General features: G+C 41.1%; 1 protein-coding gene across 1 annotated transcript in view; it reads left to right on the forward strand.

Annotated features, from left to right (window-relative positions):
* LOC147292885 (uncharacterized) overlaps positions 1-23628 on the forward strand; it is a 72471-nt gene extending 48843 nt beyond the window's left edge. Inside the window, exons 2-9 of the mRNA XM_086230958.1 lie at positions 18337-18414; positions 18670-19053; positions 19408-19641; positions 19819-20306; positions 20754-21014; positions 21584-21637; positions 22022-22636; positions 23613-23628. Of these exons, the coding sequence (XP_086087084.1) occupies positions 18337-18414; positions 18670-19053; positions 19408-19641; positions 19819-20306; positions 20754-21014; positions 21584-21637; positions 22022-22636; positions 23613-23628 (2130 nt within the window). The remainder of the gene's footprint in view (positions 1-18336; positions 18415-18669; positions 19054-19407; positions 19642-19818; positions 20307-20753; positions 21015-21583; positions 21638-22021; positions 22637-23612) is intronic.
* The last annotated feature ends 297 nt before the right edge of the window (positions 23629-23925 follow it).

Genomic DNA, 23925 nt, shown 5'->3' on the forward strand with positions numbered 1-23925 from the left:
CTTGCCTCCCAAGGTTTCCTCTCCTACTGATCTCTATAAATACATATCTTCCATTCAGAAAAAGGGTGCTGAAGTTTTGGCTCTCTGCTCTTTTATTTTTCAGAAACCCTAGTTAGCTTCTTTTTCTTTTTCTTACCGCACACCCTAGCAGCCACCTTCTCCTTTGTTCTTCTTGTGCCGCAGCCACCATCTCCTTCTCTCTCTTCCTTTTATTTTTCTGAAGCAAACCCTAGCAGCCACCATCGTTTTCTTTTCTCTTGCCGCAGCCCCCATCACCTCCTTCTCTTCTCTTTATTTTTCTGCTACAGCCACCTATCTTTGCGTTCTTTTATTTTTGGGCTGAAGTGAAGAAGGAGAGGGAAGTCAAGCCGCAGCCACCAACATTCAGCCGCGCCACCTTCTTGCTGCCACCATCTTGCCGAAGCACCTCAGCCATCTTGCCGTGGAGCCCAAGGCCGAGCAGCAGCCCATCTCGCCACCACCTTGCAGCCACACCGTCCAAGGGTGGAGCCGCCTCCACCTCGTCATCCGTGGCTTGATTTCTTCTTCCCTTTCTTTTACTTTAATTGTTTTAATTATGCATTATTTATTTATGGATTTAATTATGTGTAACTGAATATTGGGCTAGGGCTAGGATGAAGCCCTAGCATTGCTGTTCACTTTTACTATGGATTATTAATATTTTGATTGTTTATATGTTGACAAATCTTGGATCTCTGTTTAAATTGAATCTATTTGTTTCGCATCTTTGACTGATCACCTTAGGTTGCATGCATCTAGAATTATGTTGTGAAACTAAACAAGCTCGAAAGGATGATAGTTTCAATAGGCAACAAGTGGGTATCCTAAGATAATATTCATGAGAAAAGAGATCATAGATGACATACAGTACATTAATTTGGAGCCATGCGCTATGTGTTTGTCACTCTCACAGATCGTAACGACTCTTGCATGGGTAACAGCTGCCTTAGCTTAGAACTAGGGAACATGCAAGTTAACTGGCTAAGGAAGGCCCAAGAAGCTCTTAGTTTATGCACAGTAAGGGGAGTAATTGCTAAAAGTGACTAGCCAAACCTTTTAGTAGACGAACTTTGTCAACATGTTTACTTATTGATTGTTAATACCCATAGTGAAGTGAATGGTATGCTAGTGGTGAATTCTGACCCCTAGTGTTTCTTTAATATTATTTTATCCAAAATCTTTCAGTTTGTCATTTAAAGTTTGTTATTTCTCTGTTCGTTTAGTTAGCTTTAAAAACCAATCAAAATCCCCCATTTGCGTGTGTGAGTTAGAGTTGATTTAATCGAATTTAATTGGGTTAGTAATCGTACACTAGTGCAATTCCCTGTGGGATCGACCTCGTATTTGTAAGCTTTGCTACTTAGCGATTCGTGCACTTGCGAGTTAACCTAGAGCTCAGGAAAGGTTACTTAATTTGCTCTAGGAAAACATACAACACAGCCACCCCCTTGCAGCCCAGCGCCCACACGCGCGAAAACAGGGCCAGAGAAAGCCAGCCCGCCGCCACTGCTCGCCGGATTCCGGCCGAATCCCAGCCCCTTTCATGCCTATTTTTGGTGAGTCTTCTTTCTTTTACATTGGGCCTTCATTTCCCTAAATTCATGTTGTTCAATTTCGAGTAATTGGGAATTTGAAATTTCTGAGTTTATGAAGCCATTTCGGGTTGTTCTTTAATTTTCGGACTAGAGGGCCATTTGTGTTGTTTTGAGTAATAAATTCTATTCCTAGGAACCCCAATTGTGGTTTAAGATTGAAGGATTGAATGGGTTTGAGGAATTAGGCATTTCTTGGCTAAAAATCTGATTTGAGACAGCCACTTTGGGCGGCACACAAGGGGATTTCGAACCCCATGGTATTTTAGTGAATGTAGGATGATTTTTAAGGAAATGGTGGAGTGAGTTATGGATCTTGGTTAGGACGTTTTTGGTTAGGCTGAGCCGGGGAGCTTCCAGAGTGTTCATGTAGGGGTTTTGGGTCTACGAGTGGAGGTTGGGAATCGTCGAGCTAGAGTGGGAGTCGGATGTGACGATAAGTTAAGCACACATTTACATTTAAGTGTCCTGAGTAGGAACTAATTATATTTCGTTGATTGTTTATTCTATAGGCGAGACGACCGTGGCTCGTGACGATCCGGCGAAGGATCGAAGCTAGGGCTATGTTGAATGTTTTCTTAGAACAAAATAAACAATTATCTCATCCTAAGTTTACTCGCAAGTGCACGAATCGCATCAGTAGCAAAGCGTACAAGCACGAGGTCGATCCCACAGGGAATGGTTAATATACAATAAATCAATGCAATTAATCACTAGAATAACTAAATGGGGGGGTTTTGGAAAGATGGAACACACGCACACATCACCACACGCACACACACCTTATTCTATCTTGCAATGTTAAGTTTTCAGTTTCAAATCAGATAAGCATGCAATAACCATCCAAGGCTAATGACAGTTAATTTGAACACAACATATCAAAGTTTGACAGCTAAAAAGGTTTGGCTAGTTACTTTCTCGCCATTGTTCTCCTAATGCATAAACTAAGAGCTTCTTGGGCCTTCCTTAGCTAGTTAACCTACATGTTCCCTAGTTCAAGCTAAGGCAGCTGTTACCCATGCAGGAGTCATTAAGTTTTATGAGAACGTGATGAGTGTGCATTTTGCATCACTTTATGATACTAATTCCTTAACCTAGAGTGTTAGAACTCGCTATTTTGTGTTTCTTGTCTTGTTTTTGTGTTTTCAGGTCAAATGAAGCAGAAATGAGAAAAATAAGCAAATGGAGCCATTTTGGGACATTTCCTGGTCAAACCAGGAAAACGAGTGAAATCCTGGTCAAACCAGGAAAAGTGCAGAAATCCTAGTCAAATGAGGATTCCTAGTCACACTAGGAAACATCAAGTCCAGAACCATCATTGCGGAGCCAGAAATGTGAAATCTTGATTCGAACAGGAAATCCTGGTTGAACTAGGAAACCTAACCCAACTAGGGAAAGGAGTCCTAGTGACACTAGGAGACCCCAGGGGCAATATGGTCATTACGAGAAGTCGAAATGGATAAGGAATCTCTCATTTTCAAGGAATCCTAGTTGCACCAGGAAATGTTTTTCAAGGTTCCAGAAGCTTCCAGAAGGTGGTGGACATCCATGGAAATGAATGGAGGGAAGAAATGAATTTGAATTCAAATGGAAATGAGGGGCAAAATGGGAAGTTAAAAGTGGAGGGCCCATGGGCCCTAGGGATACCGAACCAAGTGGGCCATGCATGCACATGCATGGCCCATCTTGGTTCGGCATCCCTAGGGCCCATGGGCCCTCCACTTTTGACTTCCCATTTTGCCCCTCATTTCCATTTGAATTCAAATTCATTTCTTCCCTCCATTCATTTCCATGGATGTCCACCACCTTCTGGAAGCTTCTGGAACCTTGAAAAACATTTCCTGGTGCAACTAGGATTCCTTGAAAATGAGAGATTCCTTATCCATTTCGACTTCTCGTAATAACCATATTGCCCCTGGGGTCTCCTAGTGTCACTAGGACTCCTTTCCCTAGTTGGGTTAGGTTTCCTAGTTCAACCAGGATTTCCTGTTCGAATTAGGATTTCACATTTCTGGCTCCGCAATGATGGTTCTGGACTTGATGTTTCCTAGTGTGACTAGGAATCCTCATTCGACTAGGATTTCTATACTTTTCCTGGTTTGACCAGGATTTCACTCGTTTTCCTGGTTTGACCAGGAAATGTCCCAAAATGGCTCCATTTGCTTCTTTTTCTCATTTCTGCTTCATTTGACCTGAAAACACAAAAACAAGACAAGAAACACAAAATAGCGAGTTCTAACACTCTAGGTTAAGGAATTAGTATCATAAAGTGATGCAAAATGCACACTCATCACACCCCCAAACTTAGATTTTGCTAGTCCTCGAGCAAATAAAAGAAAGAAAAGACTCAAGACTGACTCTAACATCCCAACAACTGAATTCATGCGCACAACCATTAATCACATAAGAAAGCAAGGCATATAAATTGTATTCTTCAAATTCTAATAACATTTCAAATAACATACCTCGCTCCTCTTTTGTCATATAGGCCATCCTTGACACAAATCCAAGTATTAGACAAACAAAACTAAATCAATACATACATAATAGATTCAACTCCAATCCTCACTATGGCATACTCTCAATGATAAACACTCAAGAATTGGGTTGATATGTGCACTCAAAAGTATATGTGAGAGGAAATATGTAACAAAAACAATTAGCTCACATATGTACATGAAATAAAGGCACATTTTAGAAAGAAATACTGATCTCATGAAAGGAATCCAAATGCTTGAAATAGAATCAATAACCATAGGCTCCCTTCTCTAATAGACTCCACATAAGTATAGTACACACCTCTTGAGATCAGCTAGGGCTTTAATAGGGTTATAATGAAGGCTTAGGCTGGGATAGGGTATTGAAATGAAAAGGAAACACAAAGGGCTAATTTCATGGAATTGCAAGCATCAATAGAACATTTTGAGGTACACTTTGCTTCTTTGCACTTCATAGCTCAATTTGAACTCTTTTTGCTCATTTTATTTTTTATTTTTTTTTTCTTTTGAAACCGTCCCATCTCTTTTCTTTTTCTTTTCTTTGGGTACAGCATACATACTTTTCTAACACATTCTTGTATAAGCTATGGATTTTCACTTCTTTTTCACCTCAATCAACATATAAACAACTTGCAATACCATAAAAAAGGGTAAAACGGGTAAAAGGGGTGTAGCACCCCCAAACTTAGGGTTTGGTATGGGGTAACAAAGAAAACGGCTTAACAGGCTCAAAATGGGTAACTAAGGATAAAACATGTAATAGGTAGGTTTTCAGGCTATGGGGTACACAAACAGGGCCTAAATTCATTTCTCAAGAGTTATGCATATAGCACATGCTTTGTGTACACAAGAAAAGAGTTCTAGCTCATTGATTGAAGATTATGCATATTCCAAGCAAATGACCAAATGAAAGACAATGAGATCAAAACAACGACTTATATGACAATGATAGAATCAGAGTGGTGCGCAACACTCAAGAATTGAAGAACATGGCTCAAAAGCTCACTTAGGTCATGCAAGTCTACTCTATTATGCATATAATCATTAGTAATGCTAATCACAACCTAAATTCATATCAACAAGGCCAAATGACATAGAATTGCAAGATATGTTATGGAACACTATTAGAATGAAAAGAACACCAAATATACACACAATACTAAAACATGCTCATAACAATCATGCACACTCAAATCAATTAGTTGGGGACTCAAAATGACTCAAAAACTTTTTGTTTTTAAAACGATGTCGCACACTTCAAAAGAATCACATCCATCACTAAGGTGAATGAGATCTAATGAAAACGTGCATTTTGATGTGGTTTTGACACCCTAAGTTTAAAAACAAAAGAAAAAGTTTTTTCCTAACCTAAAAACACCTAAAAACACTAAAAACGAAAATTTTTTTTTTCTTTTTTCTAAAAACACTCAAAAACACTTAAAACAACCTAAACACTTGTTCTAACCTAAAAACACTAACAAATGACAATTGCCCTTCCCCCCACACTTAAATGATACATTGCCCTCAATGTATATGAAATAAATGCATGAATGATCAAATTAAGCAAAACGGGAAATTGCAAATATCCAAAACCAAACAAACACACCAAAATGAAAAATTGTCTTATGAAGCGAAATAAAGAAACTGTTTACTTGCGTACGCAAGCGTGGGCACTCCAAAGGTAGGCGCGGCCTCCTTGGTCCTCGATGACTCCTCCTCCATTATTCGAAACAAAAACTTGGGTTGCCTCCCAATAAGCGCTTGTTTTTCTGTCTTCAGCCTGACATTGACATCTCCTTTACTTGCGTCCTTTCCTCTTCCTCTTGCCATTGCTTCTCTCGGCACTCCCTAAGAACGAACTGAAGAAGCTCTCCATCTCTGACTTCTCCTCTCCATAAAAAGTGACCTCCTCGTTTTCTGGCATCTCGGAAGTGAGCAAATACACCTCTTGCTTGGTGTAGTGCCGAATCTTCATGGTACTCTCCAATGCTTTGTACTCCATGTTAGAGGTGCACAAAAATGGTCTCCCAAGAATAATAGAGACGTCGCCCGGAATTCTCGGCACATCTAGCACTATGAAATCAGAGGGAATTAGTAATTTACGACATTTAACCAAAACATCCACAAGCATACCACAAGCTTTTTGGACTGAAGAGTTGGCGAAGCGAATGTCCACATCAAACGGTTGCAAATCAGCCTCCTTAAATCCAAGCCTCTCGAACATAACCAGCGGCATGACATTGATAGCTGAGCCATTGTCAACTAAGGCATTGGTGATCTTATACTCCCCTATGCTGCATGGTATGACTAACGAGCCTAGATCCTTCTTCTTGCTTGGAAAAGATGCAAAGAGATAACCACAAATCTCCCTAGGAACGTTGTGACTATGCCCTTGCTCCTCAACCTTCTTCTCAATAGACTTCAACTCCCTCATGGTTGCTGGAAATTTGGTGATGTCGATGTCCGGAATGAGGGGAATCACACGTGTATCAGCTTTCTCCTCTATCATTTCTGGATCCTCCTCTTCCTCACTATCCATGATCTCAATCACCTCCTTAGTCTTGACCACTCTAACTCTTTTTCTTGGAGTAGTCCTCAAAATAGCATTCACATGCTCCTCATTCTTCGGGTTGACGATGGGCTGACTTGGCAACTTCCCCTTCTCTTTCTGACCCAAAGTAGTGGCAATCTGACCCATTTGACTCTCCAAGTGTGCAATAGCCTTCGAATTGGCTTGCATCTGCTGCTCGGTTGGTTCATGAAGGCATTGGTGCTTTGAGTAAGGGAAGTGGTGCTTTGAGCAATCTGAGCAATCTTGTCCTCCAAACTAGACCTCTCGGCATTAGGGTGAACATATGGCTTGTTGGTGCTCCCACTAGCTTGCTGTCCATTATTGTTGCTCCACCTGAAATTAGGGTTGTTCTTCCATCCAGGGTTATAAGTGTTAGAAAATGGATCATATGGCACCCTAGGATAATTCCCAACCTGGTTCACTTGTTCCACGTCACCCCCTTGTCCTTGCATACCCATCATCTTCTCTTGAGCCAAAGATAACTTCTGCACCATAGTCTTGATTTCCAAAATCTGTCCCTCCATGGTGTTTGGCACATCAGCTACCTCATACAACCCTCTCTTTGGTCCTCCTCTTGCACGATTGGAATCCCATTGTTGAGAACTCAAAGAAAGCGACTCAAACAATTCTGTAGCCTCATCCTCCGTTTTTGACATGAATGCACCACCACATGCCGAATCCACCTTGGCTTGGTCTCTCTCCAACAATCCCTGATAAAAACAACAAATCACATACCAAGGAGATAAGTTATGGTGTGGGCAGCTAGTAAGTAACTCATTGAATCTGTCCCAAGTCTCATGGAATGGCTCGTCCGCTTTCTGCACAAATCCAAGGATCTCCTTCCGAATAGAATTCGTCTTGGAAATGGAATAGAACTTGTTCAAAAACTTGCTCGAAAGATCATCCCATGTCGAAATGGAACCACTGGGCAGCGAATACAACCACCTCTTTGCCTTGTCCATAAGCGCAAAAGGGAACATCCTCAAACGGTACTGATCGGCATTCAGGCCCCTCAATTGGGCGGCTTCACAAACCCCAGAAAACTCCTTCAAAAAGTGGATCAGATCCTCCCCATTCAGCCCATGGTAGCTCGGCAACAAGTGAATCTGACCACTCTTGATTTCGAAATCAGTGGCTATGGTGGCATACCGAATGCACGATGGTTGAGTGGGCAGCGAAGGCGCTGAAAAATGGCTCAGGGGCTGCGGCACCATCTCATTTGCTTCAGCCATGTCGACACTCTCAGTCTCTTCACTACTCGAAGCTGATGCACTAGGTTGCGGGCTGACTTGTGATGTACCTAAAGCTTCGTTCTTGAGCCTCTCCAACCTTGCAACAAGCTCAGGGTTCATAAAACACACCTAATCAAGAGAAAAACACACAATCAGTAGAAAGAATGCATACAATGGCATGACATTTATTAAAAACTAAAAATTAACAAAAACTGAAATCTAGCTAATATAACCTAATTCTAATGACTAATTACACCAATTCATTGATATTAGACACCATTCCCCGGCAACGGCGCTAAAAACTTGTTGAATGTTTTCTTAGAACAAAATAAACAATTATCTCATCCTAAGTTTACTCGCAAGTGCACGAATCGCATCAGTAGCAAAGCGTACAAACACGAGGTCGATCCCACAGGGAATGGTTAATATACAATAAATCAATGCAATTAATCACTAGAATAACTAAATGGGGGGGTTTTGGAAAGATGGAACACACGCACACATCACCACACGCACACACACCTTATTCTATCTTGCAATGTTAAGTTTTCAGTTTCAAATCAGATAAGCATGCAATAACCATCCAAGGCTAATGACAGTTAATTTGAACACAACATATCAAAGTTTGACAGCTAAAAAGGTTTGGCTAGTTACTTTCTCGCCATTGTTCTCCTAATGCATAAAATAAGAGCTTCTTGGGCCTTCCTTAGCTAGTTAACCTACATGTTCCCTAGTTCAAGCTAAGGCAGCTGTTACCCATGCAGGAGTCATTAAGTTTTATGAGAACGTCAAACATGCACAACATATAAGCTTTGACTATTTCCTTATAGAGGTCGCCCAACCTCACTACCAAGAATAATCCCTTATTCCCTTGTTACTTGTGGTTTAGTGTCTTTGACTATTTCACAGCTAAACCTAACAGATAAACTAGATGCAATTACCCTAAGGTGGCCAGTCAAAGGATGCAAACAACTAGTGACGGGGGTTCTAATAGATAGTGGAAATTTAATACGCGCAAACATCAAACTAACAGACCAAGAGACGGATAAACGATCTGTTAGAACATGCAAATCCATTAATCGACCTACGACTAACATGCAAGATAGAATAACTAACCTACATAATTAAATGAAACAAATAAAAACAAAACAGCAACCAATAAATAAAATCCCAATTCATGCTTGCTAACGGAAATCAGAAACGCAAATTAAACAAACTTAAAAACATAAACTAAACAACTAAATCAAATTGCATAAATTAAATGAAATCAGAACCATGCACTAAAAGAAATAAAGAGACAAACTAAATAAATCCAGCAAATTAATTAAATAGATTCAGAGGCACAATCCAACAATAAAAGAGGAAACTAGAACAAAAATCAAAAGAAGCAAGGGGAAGGGGCTGCGGTAAGACAAGGAAGAGAAGGCACCTTGCACAAGCAATTGGCTCACGGCTATGGTGAGCTAGGGCTTGCGGCTTAGGGGTGTCCTTCCTTCCAGCCACGCCACTCCTCTCTCTCTCTCTACCTTTGGCTAGCCCTCACAATAATACAATAAAAAGCTGAAACTAAAAACCTAGAACAGAAAAATAAAACTAGGAGAAGAGAAGAATTTCGGCTGGAGTGTAGGTGCAAAAAGTGATCCCTAGGGTTCTGAATGAAGGGGGTTTATATAGAAGAGCATTCCTTGAGAGGCAAGGAGGATAAAGCTTGCGGCTGCTAGGGTTTCCCTTTCCTAGTTGCTTGCGGCTTCAGCTAGGGCTAGCTGAACTAGGGCCTTGCGTGTTGGGCTTCTTCCTTTGGGCTTAAGTTGCTCACGCCTAGCCTAGCTAGGGTCCCTCCTTTGCGCATGGGCTGGTAGTCCTGGGCTTTGGGCTTGCATGTTGGGCTTCCATGTTGGGCTTCAGTTGCTTGCACAAGATGGGCTAGGGTTTCACTCCATGGGCTTCCCTCTTGGGCTTGTCACCTTGGGCTTGCGCATGGCCCCTTGTCTGCTAGGGTTTGCATGGCATGCATGCGCATGCATGGGCTGCCATCTTCCTCCTTGCGCATGGCCTTTGGGCTGCTAGGGTTTGGGCCCATGCATGTGCATGCATGGCCCATCTTGGTTCGGCATCCCTAGGGCCCATGGGCCCTCCACTTTTGACTTCCCATTTTGCCCCTCATTTCCATTTGAATTCAAATTCATTTCTTCCCTCCATTCATTTCCATGGATGTCCACCACCTTCTGGAAGCTTCTGGAACCTTGAAAAACATTTCCTGGTGCAACTAGGATTCCTTGAAAATGAGAGATTCCTTATCCATTTCGACTTCTCGTAATGACCATATTGCCCCTGGGGTCTCCTAGTGTCACTAGGACTCCTTTCCCTAGTTGGGTTAGGTTTCCTAGTTCAACCAGGATTTTCTGTTCGAATCAGGATTTCACATTTCTGGCTCCGCAATGATGGTTCTGGACTTGATGTTTCCTAGTGTGACTAGGAATCCTCATTCGACTAGGATTTCTGCACTTTTCCTGGTTTGACCAGGATTTCACTCGTTTTCCTGGTTTGACCAGGAAATGTCCCAAAATGGCTCCATTTGCTTCTTTTTCTCATTTCTGCTTCATTTGACCTGAAAACACAAAAACAAGACAAGAAACACAAAATAGCGAGTTCTAACACTCTAGGTTAAGGAATTAGTATCATAAAGTGATGCAAAATGCACACTCATCAGGCTATCTCTGTGAGTGGACCTTTCTTCCTTAAAATTATTTATGAAATTTGCATTTTTATCTTGGTTAATTGAATTTGTTTTAGTAATAACAAATGTGTGCGAACTTTGGTTTTCAAATAAATTCATTAAAGATTTCATTAACCCTATTATGCATGATAGCTTAAATTTGATTTGGGATTTGATGAAAATGTTAGATTTCGGATTTCAAATGCTTCATAAAAAAAAAAAAAGTTTTTAAAACATATATTTACATGTTGATTTTAGCGAGTTGTTGGGTTTGGGAAAGGATTTTGATCTCTCATTTTATATACAAGGTTCATTTAATATTTCGTTTTTGTCGAAAAGTATTATTTCGGTCCCTGTATATTGAATTTGATTCGAATTTCATATATTGGCTTTCGGAAAAGTACTATGATATTTATTGTCAGTGGAAAAAGGATCTATTATTTGGTTTATGGAAAAATGGTTTTCAAACCACCCTTTGCAGTACCCTCCAGATTATCAGATACATAGGTCTTTGGGACCCATCACGGCACACATATAGGCTTTGGGCCGTGTGTCGGGATGCTTCGCCCTTTGGGGGCTGCTCTGCGTGCACGTATGACTAGGTTTGCCTGCACGTGCTGATCTAATACACACGTGTGTATGGCCAGGATATTGCCTGCACGTGTTGGATTTCACTCCATGCGTGTGTATGGCCAGGATATTGCCTGCCTGTGCAATTCAGGAATTCCGCACAGGTGTATGGCCAAGTTATTCAGGGTATATAGCATGGTGGAAAAATGAAATATGTATCTTCAAGGGTTTAAATATGGATTTTAAGTGAGAAATACTTTTCGAGATTTATAAGGATTTTGATATCATTATTTTTATGACTTTACTAATTTAGATGATTGGCTTTTGAGAAATGTGTTTGAAATATCTTTTCCTTGAGTCCTTTAGTTTTATAACACTCTTAAAGATTGGAAATGGTTTTAAAACTGAGGGATTTCAGAGTGACGTGAGGTCTTAGTGCTAAATGTGGTTTTGAAGGATTTTCTGAAACAGGAAGTTTACTTTTTATTTTTGTTTCTATTAAACTGTCCACTCACTGAGTTTGTCTCACATTTTACCTTGTTTTGTCTTAAATTGTTCCCCCCAGGTAGTACCTTTGGCGGAGGTCTAGCCAATAACGTCGAGGCATTTACGTCTATCTCCCTAGTCGGACCCTGTAGGCGCCATTTTATTCTTGTAAAAAAATTCCTTGTAATAGAATAGCAGCTCTGATAACCACTCTACAAATTTTAAGTTGGATTTCTGTGAAATTGTTGGGTCTGAGACCCTATTTGGTTGTGGTAGAGGTGGTTGCTGTTTAGAAGTGCTTTTTAACAGGTTTTGAAATTTCTGGGTTAGTCCATTTTCAAGGGAGGTTTTGCCGAATTTTCGGTAGCATTTTCCTTGAATTTGGACCCCGCAGGATCCCTCTGGGTTTCAGGGTGGAATCCGGGGGCGGTCCTGTCATGCATGCGCCACTTAAGCCCAAAAGGCCAAGCCTTTGCCGCAAGCCCATAGCTAGAAACCCTAGCTGATGCCGCAAGCTACAAGGAGCAGCAAACCCTAGTTGTGCCGCAAGCTCTATCCTTGCCTCTCAAGGATTTGTCCTGTATATATATCCCATCAATTCAGAACCCTAAGACACCTACACACTTGAGAGCCGAAATTCCCTTGCCTCCTAGTTTAATTTCTGTTCTAGGTTTTGACTTTCAGATTTTAGTTTTATTTTTGTGAGGGCTAGCCGAAAGTTGAGAGAGAGAAAGGAGTGGCGTGGCTGCAAGGAAGAGCAACCCTAAGCCGCAAGCCCTAGCTCACCATAGCCGTGAGCCAATTGCTTCTGCAAGGTGCCTTCTCTTCCTTGTCTTGCCGCAGCCCCTCTTGTCTGTTCCCCTTTGATTTTTCTTCTAGTTTTCAGTTTTATTGTTGGATTGTGCTTCTGGATTTATTTAAATTAAGTTTCTGAATTTAATTAGTTTATCTCTTTGATTTCATTTAATTCATGTTGCTGATTTCAATTTGTTTATGCTTTTAAGTTTGTTTACTTTGTGTTTCTGATTTATTTGTTAAGAATGAATTGGGATTTTATTATTTTTGGTTGCTGTTTGTTTTATTTAATTTAAGTATGTAGTTATTTATTCTATCTTGCATGTTAGTTGTAGGTCGATTAATGGATTTGCATGTTCTAACAAATCGTTTATCCGTCTCTTGGTCTATTAGTTTGATGTTTGCATGTATTAAATTTCCACTATCTAATTGAACCCTTCACTAGTTGTTTGCATCCTTTGACTGGCCACCTTAGGGTAATTGCATCTAGTTTAATTGTTAGGTTTAGCTGTGAAATAGTCAAAGACACTAAACCACAAGTAACAAGGGAATAAGGGATTATTCTTGGTAGTGGGGTTGGGCGACCTCTATAAGGAAATAGTCAAAGCTTATATGTTGTGCATGTTTGACGTTGTCATAAAACTTAATGACTCTTGCATGGGTAACAACTACCTTAGCTTGAACTAGGGAACATGTAGGTTAACTGGCTAAGGAAGGCCCAAGAAGCTCTTAGTTTATGCATTAGGAGAACAATTGCAAGAAAGTAACTAGCCAAACCTTTTTAGCAGTCAAACTTTAATATGTTGTGTTCAAATTAACTGTCATTAGCCTTGGATGGTTATTGCATGCTTATCTGATTTGAAACTGAAAACTTAACATTGCAAGATATAATAAAGGGTGTGTGTGTGTGGTGATGTGTGCGTGTGTTTCCATCTTCCAAAACCCCCCATTTAGTTATTCTAGTGATTAATTGAGTTGATTTGTTGTTTATTAACCATTCCCTGTGGGATCGACCTAGTGCTTGTACGCTTTGCTACTGATGCGATTCGTGCACTTGCGAGTAAACTTAAAATGAGATAGATGTTTATTTTGTTCTAAGAAAACACATCAACAATCCACCACCAATTGATGGAAATACAACCAAGCAATTCAAGATAATGCATAAATGTAATAAAGTTTACCAGCTGAAGGCTTTTTTGAGGACACTACTAAGTATTGTTCTCTTTATGCATAAACTAAAAGCTTCTTAGGCCTCCCCTAGTCAGTTAACTTGCATGTGTCCTAAGAGCTTTGTTAGGCATTCCCTAGGCGCATATTAACCATGCAAGAGTCATTAAGTTTTGTGAAAAAGGTAAACACATGGAGCATAGACCCACCTTAATGTAACCTATGAACATCCAATGATCCTTTTTCTCATGACTACGTTCTTAGGATACTCGCTTGCTGCCAATTGAAATTATAGTGCCTAATTTTAAACCCCCAAATCACGTAAAAAATTTGCCTAAACCCCCAGCCATCTAGAAACTGTTTCAAAACCCCCTATAACTTATAATCCTAAATTACCCTTCTGACGCGCGGTGACTATAACGACCCGACCCAAATTTATTTGGAAATTTAAAGATTTTGGGCTAATTTTTAATTTTTGTTTTAAATTGAGCTTGATCCGAAAGTTGACTTTTAAAATTTATGGATTTTTGATTTTGACTTTGGGCCTTGGGAAGGTCTCGAGTCCACGAGTTCGTAGACACGAAGCACACGCCAATCCGAGTTACGGGCTTTTGAAGTGAGGGGCAATTATGTAAAATTTCATTTAATGATTTTTTTAACCCAAAAATCAGTTTTAAAAACTGACTTTTCTCTCTCCTCACTCACGACTCACCCCCCCCCCCCCGATTCTCTCATTCTCTCCCCGGAGCTCTCTCTCTCCGGCCTCCCTCCCTTGCCGTCCGGAGAGACGGCACAAGGTGGCAGCCTCAATTTAAAAACTAGAATCAAACAAAAGAAATAAGAATTCCAAAACAAAAATAAAAGAACATCCCTAAAGAGTGGCAGCAGCGGCGGCACAAGGTGGCAGCGGCACAAGGTGGCAGCGGCGGCACAAGGTGGCAGCAGCGGCACAAGGTGGCAGCAGCTCGACTTCTTCCTCCTCCTTCGGTTCAGCAGAAAAATAAAGAAAGAGAGATGATGGTGGCTGCGACAAGGGAAGAGAAATAATGGGGGCTGCTAGGGTTCCTAGGGTGCGTGAGAAAAGAAAGAGAAAGAAAGGAGGCTAGGGTATTGGCGGCTACAAAAGAGAGAGGAGAACAGCTAGGGTTTCTGAAATTTCAGAAAGGAGTTCCCTCTCCTTGAGTTATAAAGATATATTTATAGAGGAGAGTGGGGCTGAGATTTCTCTTTCTCTTCAATGTGGGATAAGTGCATTCCTTGCACACCAAGACTTATAATTTTCGGCCAAACATGGGCCTTGGGCTGATTTGGGCTCTTTTTGGGCGTAACTCCCTTTTCAGCTCGCCGAACTGCTGCGCTACCTCCACTAAAATGACCATATCTTGCGCTAGAAAACTCGGAATCGAAATCCGTAAAATTCCCTGCGAAGCTAACATCCGTATCTTTCCAACCATATATGGCATGCTACCTGATTCGTTCTGAAGAATTACAGAATTGCTGTCGAAATTGGTGCTCTATTTTCCAGGGTTTTGACTTCTTTTTCAGCTAGGATTTCTTGGGCTTTCTCTTTGTAGGCGTGATGGGCTAGGGTTTCCTTGGGCTTTGGCATGTGGGCTGCATGACTTGGGCTCTAGAGTTGGCGCATGGCTTGCATGGCATGCGCATGCATGCATGGGCTGCCACCTCACTATTCTTGTGGATTTCGACTTCACCTAGGCCCAAAGCCCAATTGACTTCATGACATGATATGGTTGACCCTTGACCATTGATTTTGACTTCCAATTTTACCCCTCTCTCCCTCTTGGATTCGAATTCATTTCTTCCCTCCATTTGATTACCTGGATGTCCACCACCTTCTAGAAGCTTCTGGAACCTTGACTTGATTGAGTTGACTTTGACCAACCTTTCCTAATCCAACTAGGATTTCTTGTAAATGAAAGATTCCTTATCCATTTTGACTTCTCGTAATGACCATATTGCCCCTGGAGTCTCCTAGTGTCATTAGGACTCCTTCCCCTAGTAGGGTTAGGTTTCCTAGTTCAACCAGGAATTCCTGTTCCAATCAGGATTTCTCATTTCTGGCTCGACAATGATGGTTCTGGACTTGATGTTTCCTAGTGTGACTAGGAATCCTCATTTGACTAGGAATTTAGCTCTTTTCCTAGTTTGACCAGGAATTGACCCATTTTCCTAGTTTGACCAGGAAATGTCCCAAAACGGCTCCTATTTGCTCCAATTTCCTATTTATGCTTCATTCGACCTAAAAACACATAAACAAGACAACAGACACAAAAAGATCGAGTTCTAACACTCTAGGTTAGGGTGTTAGTATCATAAAATAGCGTAAAATGAACACTCATCAGACATCCATGGGAATAAATGGAGGGTAGAAATGAATTCGAATTCAAATGGAAATGAGGGGCAAAATGGGAAGTGAAAGTTAATGGTCAAGGGTCAACTATGAAAAGTCAACAAGTCAAAAGGGCCATGGGCCTATGCAAATGCCGAAATCTGAGGGGCCATGCATGCATGCATGCACCAGCCCAAGATGAAGCCCAATGCGCAAGCCTGAAGGTGGCAGCCATGAAGTGAAATCCTAGGGGGCTGGCGTGTGGCACTTAAGCCCAAAGCCAAAGCCTTGCCGCAAGCCCAAAGCCTTCCCTAACCCTAGCAGCAGCCGCATCTCTCTTTTCCTTGCCTCCCAAGGTTTCCTCTCCTACTAATCTCTATAAATACATGTCTTCAATTCAGAAAAAGGGTTCTGAAGTGAGTTTTCTTCTCTTTTATTTTCGAAAACCCTAGCTAGTGTTTCTTCCTTGTCCTAGCCGCAGCCACCATCACTTTCTCTCTCTTTATTTTTCTTCTGTTCTCTTGTGGCCGAGCACCCCAGCCCCCTCTCATTGTGTTTCTTTTATTGGGTGCTGAACCGAAGAAGGAGGAATCATTGAAGCCGCAGCCACCACCACTGAGTTGCGCCACCAAGCCGCAGCCACCAACATTAGCCACGCATCACCACCTTGCTGCCAACTTGCCGAGCATCTCAACATCTTTGCCGTGGAGCCCAAGGCCGAGCAGCAGCCCATCACGCCATCACCTTGCAGCCGCACTTCCACTCCATCATTCGTGGCTTGATTTCTTCTTCCCTTTCTTTTATTTTAATTGTTTTAATTATGTTTTGTTTATTTGTGATTTTAATTATGTGTAGCTGAATATTGGGCTAGGGCTAGGATGAAGCCCTAGCATTGCTGTTCACTTTCACTATGGATTATTGATAATTTAATTGTTTATATGTTGACAAATCTTGGATCTCTGTTTAAATTGAATCTATTTGTTTTGCATCTTTGACTGATCACCTTAGGTTGCATGCATCTAGAATTATGTTGTGAAACTAAACAAGCTCGAAAGGATTATAGTTTCAATAGGCAACAAGTGGGTATCCTAAGATAATATTCATGAGAAAAGAGATCATAGATGACATACAGTACATAATTTGGAGCCATGCGCTATGTGTTTGTCACTCTCACATATCGTAACGACTCTTGCATGGGTAACAGCTGCCTTAGCTTAGAACTAGGGAACATGCAAGTTAACTGGCTAAAAAAGGCCCAAGAAGCTCTTAATTTATGCACAGTAAGGGGAGTAATTGCTAAAAGTGACTAGCCAAACCTTTTAGTAGACGAACTTTGTCAACATGTTTACTTATTGATTGTTAATACCCATAGTGAAGTGAATGGTATGCTAGTGGTGGATTCTGACCCCTAGTGTTTCTTTATTATTGTTTTATCCGAAATCTTTCAGTTATCATTTTAAAGTTTGTTATTTCTCTGTTTGTTTAGTTTAGCCTTAAAACCAATCAAAACCCCCCATTTGCGTGTGTGAGTCAGAGTTGGGTTAATTGAATTTAATTGAGTTAGTAATCGTACACTAGTACAATTCCCTGTGGGATCGACCTCGTATTTGTAAGCTTTGCTACTTAGCGATTCGTGCACTTGCGAGTTAACCTAGAGCTCAGAAAAGGGTATTTAATTTGCTCTAGGAAAACATACAACAAGTTTTTGGCGCCGTTGCCGGGGAATTGTTATTTGTGTTGATTGCTAGTTTAATTAACTTTAGTTAAGTCATTTTAGTTAGGTTTTATTTTCTGTTTTTATTTTTGGTTCTTACTGATTTCTCTTGTTTCTAAGGTACAATGGAAGATTCAAATTCGAAGATCACCCCCCTTTCACGTGCAGAAGGCCAAAAGGTGTTGAGTGCGTACAAGGGCAGGCCGAGACTCAATTGGACACCGTTAAGGATGAGGTCAACTCTTGTGTCGCCGAGAGGGAGTGAATCTGAAGAAGCATACGAAGAAGAGAAATCAGAAGAGGAAGTCGAGGAGACCCTGCAGTCGAAAGCCTCTTAAAAGAGAATACCTTTGAGTGATTATTCGTCTCCAACACTTCTAGCTCAACCAACGTGCATTGCTTACTCTCAAGTGGAAGCTGATTTTGAACTTTCAAGTGGGACAATCAAACTTCTTCCATCATTTCATGGTTTAGAAGGAGAAGATCCCTACGTGCATCTTAAGGAATTTCATGCGATATGCGAGATTGGCAAGCTGAGGGGGTTGAGCGATGATCAAAGGAAGTTAAGGTTATTTCCATTCTCTCTTAAAGATAAAGCTAAACATTGGTTGTTTTCCTTGCAGGTCGCTTCTATTAAGACATGGGAAGAACTGGCATCCAAGTTTCTATTGAGATTCTATCCAGTTAGCAAGACTACCATTGTGAGGAAGCAGATCTTAGGGTTTACACAATCAGAGGACGAAGTGTTTCATGAGAGTTGGGAAAGGTACCAAGAGCTTCTGACTTTGTGTACACATCATAATTTTGCCCCATGGATGCAGATTGAGTACTTTTATGAGGGTTTGTTGGATCAAGATCGTAGTATGGTGGACATGACATGTGGAGGAGCACTGAAAAAGAAGACTTTTGAAGAAGCATGGACACTCTTTGATACATTGGCGTTGAATTCACAACAGTGGAATAGACGAAAAAGAGTGGAAAAGAAATCAGCTATGGAAGCTGAGATATCTGAGCTTAAGCGGATGATGCAGGTTCTGATGGCAAATCAAGAAGCTAGGCCATCACATGGAGAGTCATGTTTCGAGGTTGAAAGAGTTCAAGCTAGACCGAGTATACAGTCCCCTGTTGAGCAGCGAAGTACTTATTTGGAGGACATGATGGCTGCATTAGCTCAGAGTACAACTTCGATGTCTACTGATACTAAGACGTTTATGAATAAGACTGAGAAGCAGTTGAGTGTCACAGCTAAAGCCATCTCGAATTTGGAAGCCCAATTGGAACAAGTGACTTTAACCTTGGACAAAGTTGTAAAGGGTGCACCAATTCAGGATAGGGCAGAAGCAATCACTACTTTGAGAAGTGGGAAAGTGATTGACAACAAAGTGGGCACTACTCAAGAGGATAATCCGGGTACTGAGGATGAGGTTGAGTTATTAGAGCCTGAACAAGTGGAAAAGTACAAGAGGGATAAAGTGAAGGTTAAGGATGAGGAAGAGGAGGAAAGAAAGAAACAAGAAAAGCACATTGCTACGCGTGCTAGCAAGAAGGCCGAGATTACTTCCTCTATTCCAAGAGCTCCGTTGCCTTTCCCTCAACGTCAAAGGAAGCAGAGTAAGGATGAGCAAGCCAAGGAAATTTTGGAGATGTTTAAGAAAGTGGAAATCAACATTCCTTTGCTTGATGCCATTCAGCAGATTCCTAAGTATGCCAAGTTTTTGAAGGAATTGTGCACACACAAGAGAAAATTCAAAGAACATGAACAGGTGTGTCTAAGTGAAGAAGTCAGTGCTGTTTTGCAAAGAAAGTTGCCGCCCAAGTTGAAGGACCCTGGCAGTTTTACGATTCCATGTTTGGTTGGGGATCATAAGTTTGAGAAGGCATTGCTGGATTTGGGAGCAAGTATTAATTTGATGCCGTATTCAGTTTTCGCACAGTTGGGCATAGGAGATCTTAAACCTACTAGTGTTACTCTTCAATTGGCAGATCGTTCAGTTAAGGTTCCAAAAGGTGTGGTTGAAGATGTGCTGGTCCGGGTTGCAGATTTGATCATGCCCGCTGATTTTATCATTCTTGAAATGGAGGACACCCCAATTAGAGGGAATGAGCTACCGATCATATTGGGAAGACCGTTCATGGCCACAGCGAACACCAAGATTGATGTGAGTAATGGGAAGTTGACAATGTCTGTACTTGGTGAAACGGTTGAGTTTGATGTTTTTGGTGCAATGAAGTATCCAAAGGAGGAGGATGATTGCCTAAGGATTGATAGTTTGGACCCATTGGTTGAGGAAGTGGGCGAAACTAATCTTGCAGAAGATACATTGGAGGTTGCTTTGGGAGCACTCGAGTCTAGTGAGTTGGAAGAAAACGTGGAAACAACTCCTACACGTGTGGAGAGCAACCGACCTCTCAGGAATAAGTGGTTCAACCAGTTTGAAATGTTAGTACCCACTAATCAGAAAACGCTTCCTTCTATTGAGCAAGCACCTAAATTGGAGCTGAAACCATTACCGGAGCACTTGAAATATGCATTTTTGGGAGAAAATGAGACTTTGCCTGTGATTATTGCAGCTAATTTGAGTGCAGGCGAGGAAGAAAGACTTTTGAGAGTTCTGAAGGAAAATCGGTTAGCATTGGGGTGGACCATAGCCGACATCAAGGGAATCTCACCCACAGTGTGTATGCATAGAATTTTACTTGAGGAGGAATCTAGGCCTACTCGTGATGCCCAAAGAAGATTGAATCCAACTCTGAAGGAAGTTGTGCGTAATGAGGTAATCAAATTGTTGGATGTTGGTATTATTTATCCTATCAGTGATTCGAAGTGGGTTAGTCCTGTTCAAGTGGTACCGAAGAAAAGTGGTATTACTGTGGTGAAGAATGAGCATAATGAGTTGGTTCCTCAAAGGACGCAAACCGGTTGGCGTGTCTGTATTGATTATCGAAAGCTTAACACCGCAACAAGGAAGGATCATTTCCCTTTGCCATTTATCGACCAGATGTTGGAAAGGTTGGCCGGCCATAGTCACTATTGTTTTTTGGATGGGTACAGTGGGTACAATCAGATTGCTATTGCGCCCGAGGATCAAGAGAAGACCACGTTCACATGTCCATTTGGTACATTTGCTTATAGGAGGATGCCATTCGGATTGTGCAATGCGCCCGCAACATTTCAGAGATGCATGATGTCTATTTTCTCCGATATGGTGGAACGAATCATTGAGGTATTTATGGATGATTTTTCTGTTTTTGGTTCGTCTTTTGATGCATGTCTGGATAATTTGTCTTTAGTTCTGAAAAGATGTCAAGAAGCCAATCTAGTGCTTAATTGGGAGAAATGTCACTTCATGGTTCAACAAGGGATAGTATTGGGTCATGTGATTTCAAAGGAGGGCATACAAGTTGATAAGGCCAAGATTGATGTGATACAGAGATTGCCGCCTCCATCAAGCGTTAAGGAAGTAAGAAGTTTCCTAGGCCATGCTGGGTTTTATAGGAGATTCATCAAGGATTTTTCCAAGATTTCCAGGCCTTTGTGTACCTTATTGCAAAAAGAGGTGAATTTCGAGTTTAATGAGGATTGCTTGGTTGCCTTTAACAAATTGAAGAAGCTACTCACTTCCGCTCCGATCATCATGCCACCCGATTGGAACTTGCCGTTTGAGCTTATGTGTGATGCAAGTGACTATGCAGTTGGAGCTGTTTTGGGTCAGAGAGTTGATAAGCTGCCACATGTGATTTATTATGCAAGCAGGACTCTGAATGATGCACAGTTGAACTATTCTACTACAGAGAAGGAGTTGCTTGCTGTGATCTTTGCTTTGGAGAAATTTAGAAGTTATTTGATTGGTCTAAGATCATCATCTACACGGATCATGCCGCTCTCAAGTATCTGCTGAATAAGAAAGACGCCAAACCGAGGTTGATTAGATGGACTCTGTTGCTACAGGAATTTGATATTGAGATCAAGGATAAGAAAGGGTGTGAGAATGTGGTAGCAGACCATTTGAGTAGACTCGTCAATGAGGAACAGTCTGAAGAGGACACACTACCGTTACGAGAGTCATTCCCGGACGAGCAGCTCTTTGCCATCTTGACTACTCCATGGTATGCTGACATAGCTAATTATTTAGCAAGTGGAGTGTTGCCCAATGATCTGAAACACTACCAAAGGAAGAAGTTTTTGCATGATGTCAGACAGTATGTGTGGGATGATCCTTATTTGTTCAAATATGGGTCAGATCAGTTGATAAGACGATGTGTACCGGAAATGGAGCAGAGGAATGTCATTGAGATGTGCCATTCTAAAGAATGTGGAGGCCATGGTGGAGGAACTAAGACCGCTTACAAGATTCTTCAAGCAGGTTTCTTTTGGCCTACTATTTTTCATGACTGTCATCAGTTTTACCTCACATGCGATAGATGTCAGAAGATGGGAAATATTTCTGCTCGTGATCAGATGCCGCTGAACTTTATGTTGGAAGTTGAGATCTTTGATGTTTGGGGTATAGATTTCATGGGACCATTTCCATCTTCTTTTGGATACGAGTACATTCTGGTGGGAGTTGATTATGTGTCTAAGTGGGTGGAAGCTGTCGCTTGTAGGACTAATGATGCTCGAGTGGTCTTGAATTTCCTTAAGACCAATATGTTTGCACGATTTGGTACCCCAAGAGCAATCATTAGTGATGGGGGATCGCATTTTTGCAATAAGCTGTTTGAGGCCGTGATGAAGAAATATGGAATAAGGCATAAAGTGGCTACTCCCTATCATCCGCAGACAAGTGGACAAGTGGAAATATCGAATCGTGAGATTAAGTTCATTTTGGAAAGAACGGTGCTCGCCAATAGGAAGGATTGGTCTACCAAGCTTAATGATGCATTATGGGCTTATCGCACCGCTTACAAGACGCCCATTGGAATGTCTCCGTTTCGACTGATCTATGGGAAAGCTTGTCATTTACCAGTTGAGCTTGAGCATAAGGCATATTGGGCGATTAAGAAGTTCAATTTTGATATTCATGCCGCTGGTGAGAAAAGGAAGTTGCAACTTAGCGAGCTGGAGGAAATACGACATTTCGCATATGAGAATGCTAAGTTGTACAAAGAAAGGACCAAGAGGTACCATGATAAGAAGCTACGCCCAAGAGAATTCTTTGTTGGAGGGAAGGTGTTATTATATGATACAAGATTACGACTCTTCCCAGGCAAGTTGCGTTCGAGATGGACCGGACCTTATGAGGTGATTAGAGTGTTTCCCTATGGTACAGTTGAAATCAAGAATCCGAAGAATGGGAACATATTTAAGGTCAATGGTCATCGTGTGAAACCTTTCCTTGAACCTGATTTTGAGCTGAACCCAGAAAAAATTGATTTCTAGTACAAGACTAGGTCTGGCTGAAGACGTGAAACTTAGCGCTTCTTGGGAGGCAACCCAAGGGATGGATGACGAGGAGGAGGTGATTTTGTACATATGCGTGGGCGAGCCATTTTCACATCAGCCAAGGTACGTTTTCACCCTCTCTTTGCTCCGTTCAGTAGTTTTGTTTTATTTGTTGTTTTTCCCTTCCTCTTTTCATTACATTGTGCATTACATTTGTCATTCATTTAAACATTGAGGACAATGTTTCTTTTAAGTTTGGGGGTGGGGAATGCAACGCATTTTTCGTTTTTAGTGTGTTAAAAAAAAAAAAAAAAATTTTTTTTGAGTGTTTTTGTTTGTTTTGAGTCTTGAGTCCCCAACTGATTGATTTCATTATGTATAGTTATTTTGAGCATGTCTAGCTTGTATATATAGTATGTATTCTTCTTTATCTAGTATTGTTTCGTAACATGCTTTACAACTCTATGGACTTGTGGCCTTGTTTTCATGAGCTTAAGTGCTGACTTGCATTCTTAGAGATGCATATACTTAATAGAGTAGACTTGTATGACCTAAGTGAGCTTTTGAGCCCTGTACTTCAATTCTTGAGTGTTTACATTACTCTAAAAATTTTCGTGTCATATAAAGTCGTTGTGATCTCATTATTCTTTCTTTTGATTAAGTACTTGGAATATAATTGTGAATCAAAGAGCTAGAACTTCTCTCTTATTCTATTCAAAGCATGGATATAACTACATGAATCCTAGGAGATGATATTAGGCCTTGTTTGTTTTTAACCCATAGCCTAAAGCCTACCCTGTGTTATAACCCTAGTCAAACATTTTGAGCC

Source organism: Dryas octopetala, chromosome 2 (genome assembly GCF_963921425.1).
Source record: "Dryas octopetala chromosome 2, drDryOcto1.1, whole genome shotgun sequence".
NCBI lineage: Eukaryota > Viridiplantae > Streptophyta > Magnoliopsida > Rosales > Rosaceae > Dryas > Dryas octopetala.